This window comes from Xiphophorus couchianus, chromosome 3 (assembly GCF_001444195.1).
Source record: "Xiphophorus couchianus chromosome 3, X_couchianus-1.0, whole genome shotgun sequence".
NCBI lineage: Eukaryota > Metazoa > Chordata > Actinopteri > Cyprinodontiformes > Poeciliidae > Xiphophorus > Xiphophorus couchianus.
The window spans coordinates 14,907,310-14,925,778 of NC_040230.1; the positions used below are offsets into that span (position 1 = coordinate 14,907,310).

Consider the following 18,469-nt stretch of genomic DNA (forward strand, 5'->3'; position numbering starts at 1 on the left):
TTAGGTCTTGAATAATTGATAGGAACTTCTCTTGCTTGGTTAGAACAGACTGTTTTGGTTAGGGTCTTCTTGTTTGGAAGTAGCACTATGTAAATACACAGAATTAAAACGGAATTGAATTTAAGCAATGCTGGATACTCCAACAAGCAATAATAAAATGAGGCACTACAGTAATAATGAATCAGTTTTGTAGTTTAGCCACTTGTCAGTTTGGTTTTTCCTTCCATCTATTAGAGCAAGACACATTCAATTATCAAGTTTGCCACTACAGTAAACACGCAGGCTATCATAGTCAAAAGAAGGATGTCCTCGCAGCACGGTAAGGATTATGGCCCCTGGACACAATTCTCAAAATCTAGAGCTATTAAATCTTATATAAACAGTTTTATTCATCATAGAAAGCAGTAAAATTTTAGAAATCCAAGTTGGCAGCAAACTCAAATCATTTACATGACACCTCACAGTACAGGACCCACGTGTTTGAAATGTTTGCTGATCAATATTCAAATCTTCAGGGATAATATCCCGCACCAACAACAGTCAATAGCTATTAATTACCGGGTGCAGACACTTGATGCAGATCGATGTGGAACAACCATTTTGCAGCCTGTTGGGTAATTGTCTCCCAGATCTCATTAAAAGTCGGCCGGATTGGGAGAAATTAAGGAGGGGCAATGTGATGAAAGGAAAAGAGAAAACAGATGTGGGCACACAAAGTAGAGCAGAGAATCTGCATAAAATCAACTAACTCTGCACGCCAGGCAAAAACTGTGCATGACTTTGGGATTTTGGCAGTACTTCTCTCCTGGCTCCAACCTACTGGTTTTCTCTCGAGCTTCAGCGCAAAAGAAAAAAAAAAGAAAAAAAAAAAGAACAACAGTTGCATCAGTAAATCAGTTTATTTAAAAGAATATGTTACAATTTATTTCAATAACTGACGCCTCTTTTTAAACTTTACATTTCAACAAGTCAAAAGTTTTGCAGGTTGATCTCCATACCTAATTATCTCAATTTAACACTGCCGTAGCAAAATAAATAAAGTAACATTGTTTTGTATACAGAACAAGAATGTAGAGAGTGCACACTTGAAGGTGTCAGACAATTGGCTATGTCAGACTTGGTTCAGTGAACAGACAAGAAGCCAACAAAATGTTTTCGGCCTTCAGGGCTGCACATTCAATCTTTCAATTGGAGGAGGCGCACTCTAAATTAAAGCCCCTGTACGAACCCACAGAGGTCTGCTTAAACTCATTAATCACCTAGAATGGCTTTTGTGAACAGCGCTATCACTATAACAAACAAACTTAAAAAAAGCCACTGATGTGAATTGTACAAATGCTTGTAGATAACCAAAACAATTCTTATGTCCTGATTAGCTGATGGAGTCGAGTTTGGGCAGATCATCAACTGTTTATTAGCATTTAACCTTATTTAGTGGATTGAGAATTAGTTTCAACAACATGATCATGAATGACAGAGCAGAAGTGGCAATACAAATTTAACCCCGATTGGTGATCAGTGACCTCTGTATTATTAATATGATCATCTTGATGACTGATTTAATCCTATACAGCAACAAAAATGCATTGATCAGGCTTTTATTGGTCACTATAAATTTGACCCACCATTTTTGATTTTTTAATTATTATCTTAAAGGCTATAGCACATAAAATAGAAAATAATATGTGCTGCAGGTTATGTGGTAGAGGTAGTAGTTTTGAATCCAACAGAACATGAGGGAATAACAAGACAAAATTATCCCTATTCATTTATTGCAGCAAAAAGGTCTAAGCTGTTGGATGTTCATAAACTCCTAATGGTGGGACTCATATTTTCAGTATTTAACCTCCCAATCACTGATCAGAGTAGATCTGATCCCAATCTCAGGTCAACTGATTCATCTTTCTTCAGTGCTATGCAAAAATTAAATCAATTAATCATCTTTTCAGTTCAGTTCGATCAGTCAGGGTTTCTTGTAGTCCTCTAAAGTCTTTTTAATCAATAATTTTCCAGACTTTCTGAAGGTCATTCAATGTTTTTCTTTGGATTTTGGCTACTTTTTGTCATTTAGAGTTTAGCTCTTGCACCCAATCATTGTGCAAAAAGGAAATAAGTAGGACAAACAAAAGTCTTGGAAAAACAAGGCTCGAGAAAAGACAAACATGTACTAGAACGTTACAAAATAATGTTTTTTTTTTTTGTTTAAATAGCACGGAAAAAGATATCAAAAGATGTTACACAGAACACGAAAGATGCATCCTACGTCGGTCAATCATTTAGTGAATAAAAAAAAGACAAATACTGTCAATAAAGGAGTTTTCCAAACAAATCTATGAAAAAAAAATCCATAGCTCACTTTTTATTACCTGGTCAATCACTAATGTAGCACCTGTTCATGAAACATCTATGTTTACTAGGACTATGATTAGAGATGCATTGATCAGAATATTTTGGTTGATCACCAGCTTTTGTAAAGATTTGAGTTGCAGACATTCTGGATGATTAAGCACTTGTAATAACATTTAAGAACAGTGTACAAAATGCCTCTTTAGTATTCCTGCCATGAATTGTTATTAAGTATTTACAAAAGAAGCAAAGAGTTGGGGTTAGAGCAGTCAGTATAACTCAGGGTTTATATTTTTAAAACATGGACAAAATTACTATGGAATTGATCATTTCTATTGTTTTAAGCATCTCATATCAGCAGTTAGTATGTGTAGCATTACAAAAGCAGAAGTCTCCCTGTTTATTCCTTACAAAATGTTGATCTGGGAAGTTTCCAAAAGACAGCAAGCATTTCCAAATCCAATGTGTAACATTTAAGACAGAGGTAGACATCAAAGCAGAGTATCTTCATTATACTACTTTCAGCCTTCCTGTTATCTGTTTAAACTCTTACACATTTCGTGCAGCCTGTAAAATCTAAACATTTCTCAACATATGAGACATGTAGCTAATTCGGTAACTTTTTCATTTGGTGATAATTTTCACACTTAAAGAGTAACCTGGTAGCGGCTGGATATGATGCGCTTAATTCCAAAAAGGCTTAGATTGTATAGCTTTTAACAGTCACCTGAGCACTCACACTGAAACCCATAAGATACATGTTACATGCTCCGTTCGATGCATCTTAATTTAAAATGTTTACATAATTCCAACAGCTGTCTAAGGTAGAGGTAAAAGACAGAGACAATCAGTGTGAAGATTTCTGGTTGCACATACTTATTTTGGAAAAATCTGATATTCTGCTAAAAGGTATTGAGTCTGGTAATATAAATATTTGCAATACTTGTATTTCTTTTTCTATGGAGTAAACTACAAAAATTACATTCCACAGATTTTGAGAGTGCTTCGGAACCCTGTATATGTTTCAATCTCTTATCTTTGGTATTCAATTAATTCAATCACAGAAGGAGGGACAATACTTTACACACTGTGAAATCAGTAGGCGTTTTATCTGAATTATTCTGAGGTGGAAATTAAGTTGCTTAACCAACTAATAAATATCTGAATGGTTGGACACAAGACTGAAAACTTACAAAAAGCAGCCAACATTCAAAGAAAATCTCTTAGGGAGGACCGAAGAATTACAATATCTCTAAAAGACTTAAACAAAATCTGACTCATTGAAAGTACAATATAAAGAAATAAGTGATGATGAAAGACTTGCACAAAACTAGTGTCAAATGACTGGAAGCTTTTCAAAGAAGATGAACATGTCAGAAGGATTTTTAGTTGCAATTAAAGTCAATAAGATTAGATTAAAATAGAACATAAACAGGCCGACATTAGACTGGGGAGACAAAACTTAATAACGAGCAAATACTATCAGTTTCTTACAGAGTTAAACAAAAAAAAAAATTACATTCCAGTTTAGTTTTCAAGTTGATATCTGTACTGCAGGATCACGTTATTAGCTCTTACTTGACATTAAACTTCATATTTCCATTATTAGATTTCAGCAATAAGATCAGTTGCAAGAAAGCCTTAATTGATGGAGCCTATTTGCCTTCTTGTATAAAGATGAAAACATTTCCTTCTGATAAGAGACTGTCGCATAACTAAGCCTGAATTCTGCTGTGAATGGGTGGCAGACCTATTCGGCAAAGTACCGTCCACAGAGATCAACACTGTGGTGTGGAAAAGCCGCTTGAATTTCAAGCCTAATATAAATCCTGTGGGAGCGACCAGAAACAAAGTAATCACTGTGAACGAGAGGGCAGGAACGAGCAGAAGGACCTCTGCTGCTTGTTCTAGGTAATGCACCCTGAATATAATTTTCTACAGTACCATACCCCTAAAACATAATGGCATGGATGTTCTCCTAATACTGTAGGTACAGGGTCATCTAAATAAAACAGAGTCTCATCAGGACGTAACATGTGTTTCAGTAATTCACTCATTACATGCAGAGTTATATCTTTCAAGCATTTATTTTAGTTAATTTTGATGATTATGGCTTAGAACTACTAAAAAAACTAAAATTCTGTTTTTCAAAACATTTTATTATGCTATAAGACAAATAAACAGGGAGTTTTTAAACAAAGAAATTTTATTTTATGTGTTACACTGATATTTCTGAAGAAGGTGCAGTTCACAGTGCATATCCAAGCATATTAGGAATATTGTGCGGAGTGAAACAGGCGCACAAGCAACAGAAAAAAACAAACTGACTTCATCTGCTGCTTCACAAACTAACACACATGTCAAGATAATGTCTTCCTTCCACTCAATGATCCTATATGCTCACACTTAAAAGCATTAAATTCAACACTCAGAACAGCCAAAGTCATCTATGACTCTGCAGGCCGTGATTTGAAATGTCTGGTACAAAAACTTTCTGAAAAACAGAATTTAGAGTCTTCAAGCCACAGTCATTAGAATTAACGGAAATTATTTTTTTAATTGAAATACTTTCATGAAATAACTATTTCAAGATATTCTACTTTATTGAGAAGAACCTGCACACTAAGGTTTAAGTCATGGCTTTAACACCAGTTGGGGAATCAGTTTATAATTCAGTCAGTCAAAATGTCACATCCAGCCTAAGCTTATTCCAGTACTGAACCATGTGTAATGTCTGAGGTTTCAATCTGCACATCTTGAAGCTTTATGAATGCAGTTTGATAAAGTGCAACATTAGTGTAAATCCAAGTTCCAGCTCCATGTGCATCCCCAAAAATAAAACTAACAAATGCATTTGTTTTACCTGCTACATTCAGGCTTTTTGATTCTTTCTAGAGGCAAATTCAGAGCAAAATTTGTGAAAATTGTCAACATGTAACCCGATTTAACTGTAAGTTACATCCCAGGATCTTTGACTCTTCTCCACCAGATGTGGATATCATGCACCCACAATGGATAAGAATAGCAAATTTTTCTTGTCCTTGCTCCTTTCTCTAAATGCTTTCAGTTGTCCTTGTTTTTGCACCGATTATTCACTTCAATAGTTTTTCTTCAGCTCCAAAACACAAAAAAAAAAAAGTTTAAATCATCCTGCTTACAATCCACTTCTGACCAGGAAGAACACCTTGCATGAATCCTTCACTTTAGGTCTGCCAAAGCTTTAGTTTAACACATGTTCATAAAGTTCTGGCTCGTGAGTCATGTAGTTTCTTTTTTTTTTTAATGCTTGTGTTTTCATGTTTTTCAGCAGATGGTTGTTGGTTAACATGTAGGGAGCAGCGTCCTGTGTTGTAGTTAATGGAGTGTAAATGATGACCATGTAAGTGCTTGGCTGAGTGAGACTGGGTCAGGGTAAACACTCAGCTGAGTCGGTGACAATGTTCTCCCCCTACGTGCCCCCATCTCTTCTGTGCCTCAACAGCTGGAAAATATTCTGCAACACAAACGTGGGTCAGGGCCGAGTCTTGCCAGCTTGTACGATACAAAAATGCTTGTTGATTCAAAGCCTTACCTTTCCGCACATACCATCTTTACTGCAGTTCTTGTTGTCCTTGTCTGTGGCCTCCTCTTCCACCTGGAAGCACATGGGCGAGATATGAATAAAGGACGCTAGAGCAAAGTCTGTAACCGAGGTAGTTACAAGTGGACTGTGGTTACCTCTTTCCTCCACTTCAGCTCACAGAAGACTCTCTCGAAGCACTCATGCATGTAGTTAAACTGAACATCCATGGAAAGAGAAACAGATTCATGTGGAGGAGGCTTCAAAAGTTTTTGTGTCACATTTAAACAAACAATTGCTTATGTTCTTGGAATTTTATGACATAGATCAACACAAAATGTTACCTGATTGCACGGTAGAAAGACATTTGGTTTTCAAACTTTTCAGAGTGTAGTACAGATTTGCATTCAGTTATGAAACCACATTTCATTGCAATTATTGTTGAAAGTCTTTTGCAGTATGTCTGTTTGTTTTTAACACTTACAAACTGAAACTTGGGACAATTCCTCTTTGCCAAATAGTGCAAGTTACGTCTGATCAGATGTAATGTCTATGAAAAGCAACTAGTAAGCCTTGCTGCAGTCTTAATTGTACATTGGTTTGAACTTTGACTGGGCCATTCCAACACATGAATATTAATTTAAAACATAAACTGTGGTTTGGGCTTTATGTTCAGGGTCATTGTTCTGCAGGACGGTGAAGCTCTGAGTCTTACATCGGATTTTCTTCCAAGATTTCCATGTACTTAGCTCAATCTGTCAACTCTGTCCAGCCTTCATCATTTAAAAAAGGTATCTCAGCAACAAGGACATTTAAAAAACAAGATTTCCAAAACTTACATAAGGAGTAAAAATCTTCACCCAGCGTGGCTTCTTCTCTCCCCGTGCATATTCAAAACAGAAAGCCATGCCCTCTTCGTCTGTGTCCCATCTCTGCATCTCCCCCCATTCGAAAGCAATCACCTGGCTCTGTAGCGACAAAGAGTCTTTATTTTGCTCGCCTTCAACACACGAGAAATAAATACACAGAAATAACGGAACGTGAACTAAGAAGCAGCTGCACTTACCTCCAGAGAACCTTCTTCTGTACAGGCGTGTAGCTTAAAGTTATGTATACTGATGGCTGTGATCACATGGCCTTTACGTCGGGAGTCACAGGAACAATGAGGGAATACGATCTCATTGTAGCCCTCACAGCTCCGTAACAAACTCAAGTACTGAGAAGAAATACACAACAAACAGAAGTAGTGAGATGGATAACATTTACAGACCTCGTTAAGTACAAATGCCTGCAAGTGATTTTTATTTTTAAATTTCAGTGGAGGCATAACAATGTTTTTAATCTGCTTAAACTTTTAGATGGGATGACAATAAGCATATTTTTCCTGCAGATACACTAGCAGAAATAGAAGAGATTTAAACTCCACTCTACCCAGTCTTGCCCAATCACAAAACAGAACTACTAAAGGCCCATAGATTTGCAGCAGAAGTCTTCTGATGCAGTTTCACCTCTGCAGAGCGTGACAGAGAACGGCAATCAGGAGAACAATGAAGCGAAACTGAGAAGTAAAACATTTTCTCATTGTTTCACAACAGTTACATTCTCAAGCACAAATCAGAGAGTTCACACCTCAGCAAAATCCTGCAGGGAGATGCCAGTTTCTGTGTGAAAATGGTTGAAGTTAATTCTCCTCTTCCAACTTTGGGCTCGCTGCTGTGTCTCAGCCTCAGATCAGACTCATACCTGCTAAGTCTCTAAAAGCACTGGGCCATGAACAAACATACAGCTGAAGAACTTTTTAAATTCCTTAAATTACTGCCTTTACTTTAAGCTCCCAGTTACAGTAAGTCAACACATATTATTACTGGGGCAATTTTGTCTGGAACTCGTTCAAGACATTTTTAACACAATAACACCAGGGATGTTTTGCCGAAAGTGAAAATAGATAGGGTAGCCTGAGGTTTTTAAAGTTGCTCTTCACACATGTCCGTCACAGGAGGATATTTTCAGCAGAAATGAGCTCTCATTTCTAGAGATGTGAATGAGAAAGTCCCAGACTACCCGTCTCCAGAGTACAAGAGGCAGAATGAACCTTGTTAAGCCGTGTTGTTAATACCGCCTCCTTCTGAAAATGTTCAGGGAGCGAAATACAACATAGAGTAAGAAGAGAATGAAAGAAAAGTATGAATAATACTGAGTGAATAATAATGGCAGTGATGGGTGCAGTTTGAGCTCCTGCAACCTTTATTAGGTGAACATGGTTTTAATGTCGCTCACAGCACAGCATTTTCATTAGTCACTTTTTGACATCACAGCTACATTTGGTACAGATGACCACAGTATCCCCATAAACACACTGTGCATTAGAGGCACTGTACTGGAATGGTGTAGGTCTTATTTTTCTGACCGCAGATTTTCTGTAGCCCTTTGTAAATCTCGTCTTCTTCAGTACCTGTCAGATCTGTTATATTTTCTGTTTCTGTTCTCACACATGTTCACATTCAACCATTTTTGTTTAAAAAAAGTATACTGCTTTTCCTGACACTATGTGAAGGTGACAGGAAATGTCCTCATGAATGTTTTAAGAAAATTACTGTATGTAGAGACTTTGTTTTACATGCTAAATACTACCAGGAGTATCTAGAGTGTTTAAAAGTACTTCAGAACTAATGAACATGGATAATATGGTGCAAGGGGAGCTGATGGTGAGCGTTATGCAGCATTTTTACAGTTTCTACTTTATCAGATAATAAACAAGCTACCTACATAATCCAAATCTCTCAATGTAGAGAGATTCAACATTGAACTGTGATCAGTAATTATATTGAGATGTTTTGTGCGGTACTAACCATGGACATCTTCTTCTGCTCCGCCAGTTTTTGGAGCTGATAAGACTTTTGCTCAACTTTAATGAAGCCTTTCTTCACATCATCAGCTGCCTGCAAAAGGGTCACACGCATGGTAATATTTAACAAAAACCCCCAGAAAAAAAATACACGTTATGCAAATATGTACCTACCTGGTGAAAGAAGTAGCTGACAGCAAGTTGGTTGTCATTGAGCAAGATCTCTTCTTCTGTGGTGAAGAGCCACTTTCGCAGAGTGAGGCAGGTTCCTGGGATGGCTGAGGTATAGTTCTGTACATAAAGTTTGTGGGGGAACTCGTTGGGGGCCAGTTTACGCACTGAGGAATAAGGTCCAATGACAGAAAGAGGGAGAAACAAAGCCTGTTACTACAATGCAACAAAACCTGATTTTGATTAGAACTGTTGGAACACAGCAAATCAAGAGTGGATACTGCTGGTGGTGGTGGTGACAGATGTGAAATAGGAACAAGGGTATGTTTACCACTGTGTTGCATCATCTGTTCTTTTAATGAAGCTGCTTTTGAAGCTCATGGGAGTATTTGCTGGCATTTGACATATGAAATATTTTTTTTTTGTTTGTGTTTTGCTTGATTTAAGATTGCAGTTGCTCATTTTTGTCATGGTTTTTGAGGAAAATATCTCCAGTTATTTAAAGATTTAAACAAAACAAAATAGCTTTTATTATTAATAAATAACTTCAAAATCAAATATCTTGCATTCTCCATCACTCAAGTTCTCCTCAATTTTAAAGTACTAGTACAATAGGATTAATTAAACACAATGAATAACTAAATGTTCACTATTAAATTACTACAGACATTTCTAGAGAAGTCGGGTTTTAAATTACCATGCAAAAACCATCTGGTGCTGACATGTTGTTCTCTTTTTAAAAAGAAACATGTTTGGATGAAAATAGTGAGACAGCAATAATGATTAAATCAATACCTCCTAATTACAATTTCCTAAAGGAGAGCAGAAAACATAAGGGCAATGGAGCTGCTAAATTATTTTCTCATTCACTAAACTGTAACAAGGTTTTTCTGGGAAAATTTGACTCTTGAATATTTGAGAATCAAGGTAAAAGTCCATAAGCGAGCTCTGACTCTACCGTTGTATTAAAACTCCACAATATGTGGTCAACTTTTCCACTGATTTCAGCCACCTTCAATCTGTGAAGGTGGCTTACATTTCGAGTTTTGTGCCACGTAAATGGCAAAGACCTCAAGTGAAGGTATACTAAAAAATCTACAAAGAGTAGATTTTTTAGTAGCAACATCTGGTGGTTGATCACATTTTGGTGCAGCGGAAAAACGTTTTTTCAATGCATGCTTCATTAAGCACTGAAGCATGCATAATTTCATGTTTTTAATTGTGCAAAGTACTTTTAACTGCCTTTTTGCTGAAATGTGCTATACAAATCAACTGGATTGGACATAAATCACTATTTGACATAAAAAAAAGATTGCATTCTGTGTGCCTGACAGCAACAAGTCTGAACTACATATTAAATTAAACGAAATACTGCAGATTTCTTTGCAGAAATAGACATCACATAGCCATGCTGAGTACATGTTTTAGAGCTGCAGGAATATGCGTCTACTGTTTAGTACAATTTTAGTCAATTACTTTTCCATTCCGAAACCCCGTGAAATCTGACTCATTTTAAAGCAGTTGTGGAAGTGAAACCAGCCAGAGTGACTCCTTTTAAAGAGGGAGTTTTTCTCCTTTAAAATAAGCAGAAGTGGAAAAATTGCCATGGCCATTTTAATTAAAAGCCAACATGCCAGTGTCAGGAAAGAAAGGTGCAACTGCAGTTTGTTTGAGTCCTTACTCACCAAAGGTATGGTTGATGACCTCAAACAGAGCAAAGTAGCTAGCAGTTATACCGTCTATGCCAAGCTTCATGACCACGGCCTGGAAAGGGAAAAGCAGATGGAAAGGGAGTGTAACAAAGAACAAGAACACATGGATGAACGCATGTCTGTGTTTACCTGATAAACCTGGTCTGTAGTGGAGTTTTTACGAACTCTAACAGTGAGGGTAGTATTATCTGGCATGGCTATTCTCAACTCCACGTCTGAAACACCGTTATAGTTCTAGGTTGCAAGAAGGAGACAGAGACTGTCACAAAGAGGAGCAGCAAATATTTGTTGGAACCCAAGTTTTAACTTGCTTTATTCTTTTTACCTCGTCCGATTCAGACAAGAACTCCTGCATGATGTCGCTTTCTCCAATTACCCGTACTGAACAGACTGCAGAAGGACACAAACATCAAGAGTTAGGTTCTGTGTGAAAGTAAAGCATAATAGCACACTTTGATATACAGTACACAGTGTCTCTGCTAAGCTTTCCCACACACTATGTTCTCAGGCTTGTTTAAGGAGGACAAAAAAAAGTTAGATTTGCCCCGCAGGACTTTTGGCAGATGGAAGATGAGTAACCAAGTAAGTAGTCATTATAAAAATATGTGACTCTGCCCGACATAAAAGAAAATTTCTAACCACAAGACATTAAATTCCCGACTGCTTTACAGCTGTGTGGAGGTGAGAATAAAACTTTTCTGGATGCAGAAAACACTGCAGAACTTGAGCTGTCCTTCACCTTTTTCGAGGTATTCCTCCAGGCCTCGGCGCCGTGCATCTAGCTGCTGCTCAGAGAGTGAAAAAGGCCACTTCCCAGGAAGTTTGGGGAACGTAAAGTTGGCAAATTCCCTCTTAAGGTTTTGGTGTAAAATCACAAACTCCCGATAACGCTTGGAGCACAGCTGCCTACCAGCCATATACACATTATATACCTGGAAAGGACAGGGAACCAAAAACAGGACATGTTAGCTTTCTAAAACATAAATTCTTAAAACTTTAGCTATTGAGAACTGATAATGATTTTTAAGGTTTGATTTCATTTCTTTATCTGTAATTCCTTTATTCTAGTTATCAATTTACTTTTAATCCATCATTAGAACGTGTGCAGTTCCTTGCAAAGGTAGACATGACCCTTTAACTTTTTCACCTTTTGCTGAACAGGGCACACACTGCACAGCTTGGAAGAGTGAAATTATGAGTTTAATCACAAGCAGCGCCAGGAACGAACACGTTAACCTTTGGAGCGGCATGACCGTGATCTCACAGACCTGCCAGCAGAACGTCTCTCTGAAGAACGGGCAGCACTGAAGAAGAGAGAAGCGGTGCAGCTCTGGTCAGCGTTCTGAGTTTCAGAATTGCAGGCGACGGTTCAAAACACCAGAACTACCGTACATAAAATGTTATATAGTTTGGTGTGATGTGCATTTTATTTTTTGTATGGGATTGTTTTTTGTTTTTTTTTAGTAAAGGTTATGAGTTGATATTGGTTTATATCTATTGACTGTATTACCTAAATTCAAAATGTTGCACGTTTAAAAAAATAAAGTATTAGAATATAGATATATTTATATGTACGGCAAAATAATCAGCTGATCAATTTTTTTTTCATTATGTTTGGGTCAGTAATTAAATCCTATAAGACAAAATGAAATATCTGGGTTTGAGTCCATCAAAGCCAGAAAATCTAGGTACAAAGGTCAAATCCAGATGGTGACCTTTTTAGGACAGACAGTGTTTTGGGGGGATTTTATGTGATAAAGAGAAACCATTAATAAAAGTCTGGAAATTGTGGCCTGAGTATGTATTCCCCCTATCGATACTTTGCATAACCACCATTTGTCTCTCCCAGCGTTCCACATAGAGATGGATAGTTTTGCTTATTCTTCCTTGTAAAATACTTCCAATGTAATCTGACTAATTCAAGAGTATAAATAAACATCAGTTTTCAAGTCTTACGGTAAATTAACTGGATTTTGATCTTGTTTTGTGCCATTTTCACTAATGACTATATTTTAATGTAAATGATTCCCTATATCTCCAGCTGCATGTTTAGATTTTCCACTTATCCATGAAGGCCAGATGAGACCGAGGGGCATTAATTTGTTTGCGAGGCTCTGCACCTACCACAAACTTTTCACTATTGAGTTCAGTGTGTTTGTAGCTCGGAATGGAGATCGGGACGGCCTGCTTGTCAGAGTAGTCATAACAGGACAGGGCCGACACGTCGTCACCAGGATCCAGGCAGTCGGCTTCCTGCGGTGGGACGGACAGAACTGCCAGCACCAGCTCCTTCTCGCCAGCCCGGATCAGGTCCACCACCTGCTTGTGTGTGGCTCCCTCTACATTTACACCATTGCTGTAGGGAGAAGAAAGGCATGTTGTCATTGGGGAACTGGTGCTGTTGTGAGTTGCCGCATCTTTCTAAAGATTCAAAGAGACACGCAAAATCAAGCTCAAAGCAGTAGTTTCAGTTTCTCACTATCTGAGCCGACACACATCACAAGCGGCAAGTGAACCACAAAATAAGTCCAGAATTAATAGTAGAATGAATGATAATAAAGTAAACAGAAGAAAGTTTCTCATTTTGATATAAAAACATTGTTATTCTCTTCAGTAAGTCTTTGTTGTTTGCATTTAGTAAGTAGTAACTGCCTGTATCTGCTGTGAGTACAGCTGAACAGGAGAAACATTGGGTGTGCACACTTTGGCAGTAATGTGTAAGAGGAGAAGCAGTTCTAATGACAGAGCTGCAGCAACTTCTCCTATAGTTAGGTTGACTGAGAGCAGCCATGCAGTGTCTCCTCTACAAGGTCTCAGCATCACCTACGGTTATTTCTGACACTTTTAAAACCGAGTCCAAGTTTTACAGACAGCCTGACAGTGAAGACGTCCTGAGAAACATTCACTGTATTTATTCAGCACTTTAAAAAATATCTTTGTACAAAAGGTTGAGGTAATCTGAGCCATAACTTGCATAAATTAGCAAAACATATGTACTGAGCACTTTTTCCTTGTTTACAGCAGCAACTACTACTCCTGTAAAGCTGATGAGCAAAATATTATCTCATTTATTACTTATTTAACCAGGATTTCTACAAATTTCAGCATGTTAAATATAAGACTTTAAAATATATTTAAAATTTAAATATAAGACCAATTAAATTACAAAAACAGAACTAAATATCTAACACCAACTCAGCCCTACGTTGTTCTCTTTAAAATTTTTATTGTAAACTTTATGATAGTTGTTTTGGTTACTAGCTGGCATGAGGAAGTCAAATATAACTTTGGAAACTTAAACTGGTGGGGGTTTTCTAGTTCCTGCATGTGACTCCTGTAATACATAGGTTATTGTAGTTCAATGCATTTTTGGAAGGCATTGAACCCAAATTTGAGCCAGCAAGTCAGTTTCAAAAGCAGACTTTCCAAAGCTGAATGTCTAGGAATAAACTACTTTAATCTCTTGTTTCCCTCCATCGTGGAGTTTGCAGGTTTCTCACTGCATGATGACACTACCTCGGATATAATCATATACCACAGAAAAATTTGCCTTCAAGAACAAAAAGTTGATGGAAGAAGAAATGAATGAATATGTAAATTTATTAAATCTTTCCATATTTAAGACTACGGCGTAAAACTGAGATAATTAAATTTAACACTATTTAATTATTAGTCGTTGCTTAACGACTCCATCTTCATGAAATCGAGTTATTTCAAGTTAAATACTATACTTCACATATTACATAAGATCAGGAATTAATGTTAATTGGTGAGATTGGGATTGGCTTTTTTATTATTTTATTGTCTAATTGATTATCAGCAGATGAAATTGTTTTTTTCCCTTTAATTAAATTAATCAAAAATTAAAACTAATTTTTTATCTCTAAACACATAAACCAGTAATGTTTACTTTGATGTACTTTATCAGAGTTTAATAATCCTAAAGATAAAAGTTTTTTCAACAACCTCTAGCAAGTCGGTCAATGTTGTAATTGACATGTGACACATCAGAGAAAACCGGAAATCAGTTTGTGAATCATGTGACTGGTGCAGCTCTAATTCTTTAGGCAATGACAAATAAAACTTTATGATGATGTGATACATTTAATATTGTACTTTTATTACAAAATATTTCCAGAGATCTTTAAATGTTGTACCTCATCGTCATGACAACTGCTAATGTTCTGAAAGCAGGAAAAAACATGAATTTCCAAATTTTCAGATAATATGCGACAGATAAGTCGCATATTATCACATTGTGTTACTGAAGATAAAATAGAAATAAAAACAGCTGCCAGGCTTGATGTTCCCTGTGATAGGACTTTGACAGGGAAGAGGACATTTTTTAAAGAAAGTTGTAGATTAGGAGAGAAGTATAAATACTTAAACTTAAAGACAGCTACACACAGAAATATAATGGAGTAATGCTCCTCTAACACCCCTAAGACACATAGAAAGCTTCGACTACATAAGCTGGATAAGATAAAAATATGTATGGGAATGAGTAAGCAGAAGAGTAATAGGACTGAACCATATGCAAACATCTTCCAGGTGTGCTGGGAGCATTCTCCAGCAACACAAAAATGCAGACTGAGCATTTTGGCATTGCTTTCTTTACTGCAGCTCTATGATGATATAATAAGCATCAGTGTGGCCTTTGCACTCACACTGTCAGCACTTTTGATAGTGATGGAACAAGCTGTAAAACACACTTTATATGTGTCTTAACTTCCTTAGTTTTGATTTAATAAATAAATATGTTATTTATTAATTTGAGAAATCACAAAAAGAGTACAAGGAATATGATTGAAGCCGTTAATGTAGCTTAGAGTGTTTTGCCTGCAAAGTAAATCCATTAACAATTTCAGTAATAAACACTAAAAATAATCATACAGTAAGATTTTTAAGAAATATCTGTATCAGTTACCTTGTAAAAAAAAATCTTCAAAGGAAATAGTTCTATACAAATGTGCACATAACTTAGCATAAAGAGTTAAAGTAACAATAATTTCCTGATGATCTGCAAGCAAGCTTGGCGCACACACTATTTTGACAGGGAGGTTATACACTGTACAGGAGCTAACTTTAAATCAAGGAGTGGAAGCTATATAAGCTTGAGGGTATAGTGAGGGAGAATAATCAATAAGAAGCAATCAAATGCTGATGTTGACCTAAGTAACAGGCACACAGATGAGTTAGAAGGGTATGCCAGATTGTCTAATGGCAAGTCAGACCGCATGCTTGCACACAGCAATAATGGGGTCAACCAACTGCCAGGTTACCACAGGCCACCCTTTCACAAAGCAGCGTGCAAAAAAAAGAAATAACCAATCAGACTGAGCATTTTTGAGAGGCAAGCCTATCACAGCTGAACCTGCATCGCCTTATACCATACACAGAAACACTGAAGAGGCTTAGCTGATGCTGAGCTCTAGGATGTGTGCTCTTCTCCATAGCAACAGAGTCTAACATCAGCATGCATACAGGCCATTGAGGATGGTGACTTCTATCCAAAAAGTAGCAGAAACCTCACTGCTCTAAACTAAAAACAGGAACATGTGGTCAATGTAGCCAATACTGCAACAGTGCTGGTACTTAATATTGTTATAATTTTAGAATTAACTGGGAATTGCTTTACATTTCACATGTAGAAGGGACGATTCAAGGAATATCTGTCTGACATCAGTGTGAGAGGAATTTCTAATGATTTCTGACGCACACAAACACTCCTTTCATTGGGATATTTCTGCATTCAAGATCAGCCAGGTTGGTGGTGATCCCCTGCCAAAGGGCAGGGGAAAAGTCTTAAATAGAGAGTGCATTTTGCCCTAATTACAGTGCAAGCCAATTACAGTTCAAAACATTTTTCACTTACGTAGAAACATTTTTCCACTTACACTTCCAGGATCCTATCCCCCTTTGAGATACCGGCTCTGTCTGCAGCTCCCCCGGGGAGGACAGCACTCACATGCTGCAGAGGAGCGTACAGCTCCCCGTTAATGCTCCGCAGCTGCCCGCCTTCGCTTACTTGCCCCCGAACGTTGAAGCCGTAGCCCGAGTCAGACTTCACTATCCGCACCAGCCTGGGGCCTGAAGTAACGGTGGTTGGCGTCTGCCAGCTGCCGCCGGTGTCTGGTGTAACGCTGCCGCTACCGGAGCCGTTACGGGAGGAAGGGCGAGGCAACGGAGGGACCGAGGAGCAAACTCCTTGTACCTTTACGTCCGCCATCTTTCTACACTGTTTGTATCATTCAGTCTAATTCCCCGAACGTTAAATTTCCTACAAACATTAGCTGTAGTAGCCGGGCTAATCAGCTTGGCTAGCTAAATGACTGGTACACGCCGGAAAAAGACGAGTAATGCCGATGATTGCCGAAACCAAAGACTGGGGAGCATTCCATTTCTAACTCCTCTGTTTATCCCTGAGCTCGACTAAACAATAATTGCTTCCTGGAACTCATTTAAACGTTAGATTAAACCATAATGCTAATTAGAATTTAGGAAATATTTGAAGAAGGATTCAACGATTTTTTTTTTATTCTTGAGAGTTTGTGGTACGAAATTTGTACTCGGGTCCCAGATAGAGAAATCCACTACACTAAAAAATTAAATAGATAAATAATAAAATAAAGTAAACAAATTAACAATAAAGTAATTTAAGTGATATATATGTAGTTATGTGTTCATGTGTAAATAAGCTATGGTGTGAAGTTGCATTTGGTGCAGCTTGAGTTCAGCAGTCTGATGGCTGAGGGGAAGAAACTGTTCCTCAGCCTGGTGGTTTTGCTCTGGATGCCCCTCAGCCTCCTGCCTGAGGGGAGCGGCTAGAAAAGTCTGTGTGCAGGATGGGTGGATTCTTTCATGATGAGGAGCGCCCTCCTCCGGCATTGTGCTGTGTAGAGGTCCGAGGTGGTGGAAAGGCTGCACCCCACACACAGTCCTCTCTGTGGGGACTGTGAGCCTTAACCACCCTCTGCAGAGCTGTCCTCTCAGCAGCAGTGCAGCTGTTGTGCCACACAGTGATCTGTTTCAACAAATTTCTTTAATTAGATTAATAAATGCATTATTTATCAAATAAGTCAATATTATTGCATTTAAAGGAAGATTTTCAACAGTCAAAACAGATAGGTTTGACAAAAATGTGTATAAGACAAAACACTTTCTGTATGAGTTTGGATAGTTTTTCACTCGTTTTGATTGCTTAACATTTTTGTGTGCAAATTATTGAGTTTGGGTTGAAACTACCCAAACTTAAAACAAACAATTTAACATGTTTATAAACTTAATCCTGCAATTGTAACTTCAAGATAAAGACATAAGCAACCAGATACTTTTTTTGCTCTTCTAAGCATAAGTTAATCCATCTACAAGTGACATACAAATCATGACAAGTTACAATTAGATATATCAAATTCTCACAATTTTGTTAATGTACAAAATAAATCTAAGTCTTTGCAGTCAACCATTTTCAGCATTTTGACATGCAAATACAGTACATGTATTGTAATCCAGTCACAAGGGGGCAGCATTGTAGAAGATTGTTTTTCAGTGGAAATTTGAAGTAGCGCTTCTAACTAAGGGCATTATTATTTTTGGGAAATCAAAACCAAAAATCAGATATTGCATAGCAAGGGAATAAAACTGATCGGACCTGAAGAAATTCAGAGAGGAACAACAATAATGTAATAGAAAATGTATCATATTATGCTGAACAGAGAATCTTTGACCACAAATTACCACAGATTGTTTTTCTGCTAGCATGTTTATTAATAGCATGGTACCTGTAATAAAAAGTTGACAAATTTCCATCAAATTTAACAAGTATTCTAATAAATA

The 18,469-nt window shown here is 37.4% G+C and overlaps 1 protein-coding gene across 2 annotated transcripts; it reads right to left on the reverse strand.

The window, feature by feature from the left end:
- Positions 1-880: 880 nt before the first annotated feature.
- Positions 881-16,877, reverse strand: snx27b (sorting nexin 27b). Of its 2 annotated transcripts, none has more exons than XM_028012611.1 (13): positions 16,531-16,877; positions 12,758-12,989; positions 11,373-11,565; positions 10,959-11,023; positions 10,763-10,867; positions 10,607-10,685; positions 8,925-9,088; positions 8,755-8,844; positions 6,972-7,121; positions 6,745-6,873; positions 6,064-6,123; positions 5,932-5,980; positions 881-5,839 (listed from the first exon to the last, which is right to left on the reverse strand). In XM_028012611.1, exons 1-13 carry the CDS (start codon positions 16,860-16,862, stop codon positions 5,766-5,768), a joined length of 1,722 nt encoding a protein of 573 aa, XP_027868412.1. In that variant the 5' UTR covers positions 16,863-16,877; the 3' UTR covers positions 881-5,765. The 2 variants fall into 2 exon arrangements, with proteins under 2 accessions (XP_027868412.1, XP_027868413.1); XM_028012612.1 differs by having other exon boundaries at positions 5,918-5,980.
- Positions 16,878-18,469: the final 1,592 nt, after the last annotated feature.

What these genes read in the sequence shown, in the direction of transcription:
- snx27b (XM_028012611.1), bottom strand. Translation starts at nt 16,862, where the DNA reads ATGGCGGACGTAAAGGTACAAGGAGTTTGCTCCTCGGTCCCTCCGTTG. An exon ending in GGGGATAGGATCCTGGAAGT is followed by an intron (nt 12,990 to 16,530) that starts GTAAGTGGAAAA and finishes TTCTCCCTACAG; the next exon opens with CAATGGTGTAAATGTAGAGG. An exon ending in CAAGAACTGCAGTAAAGATG is followed by an intron (nt 5,840 to 5,931) that starts GTATGTGCGGAA and finishes TTTGTGTTGCAG; the next exon opens with AATATTTTCCAGCTGTTGAG.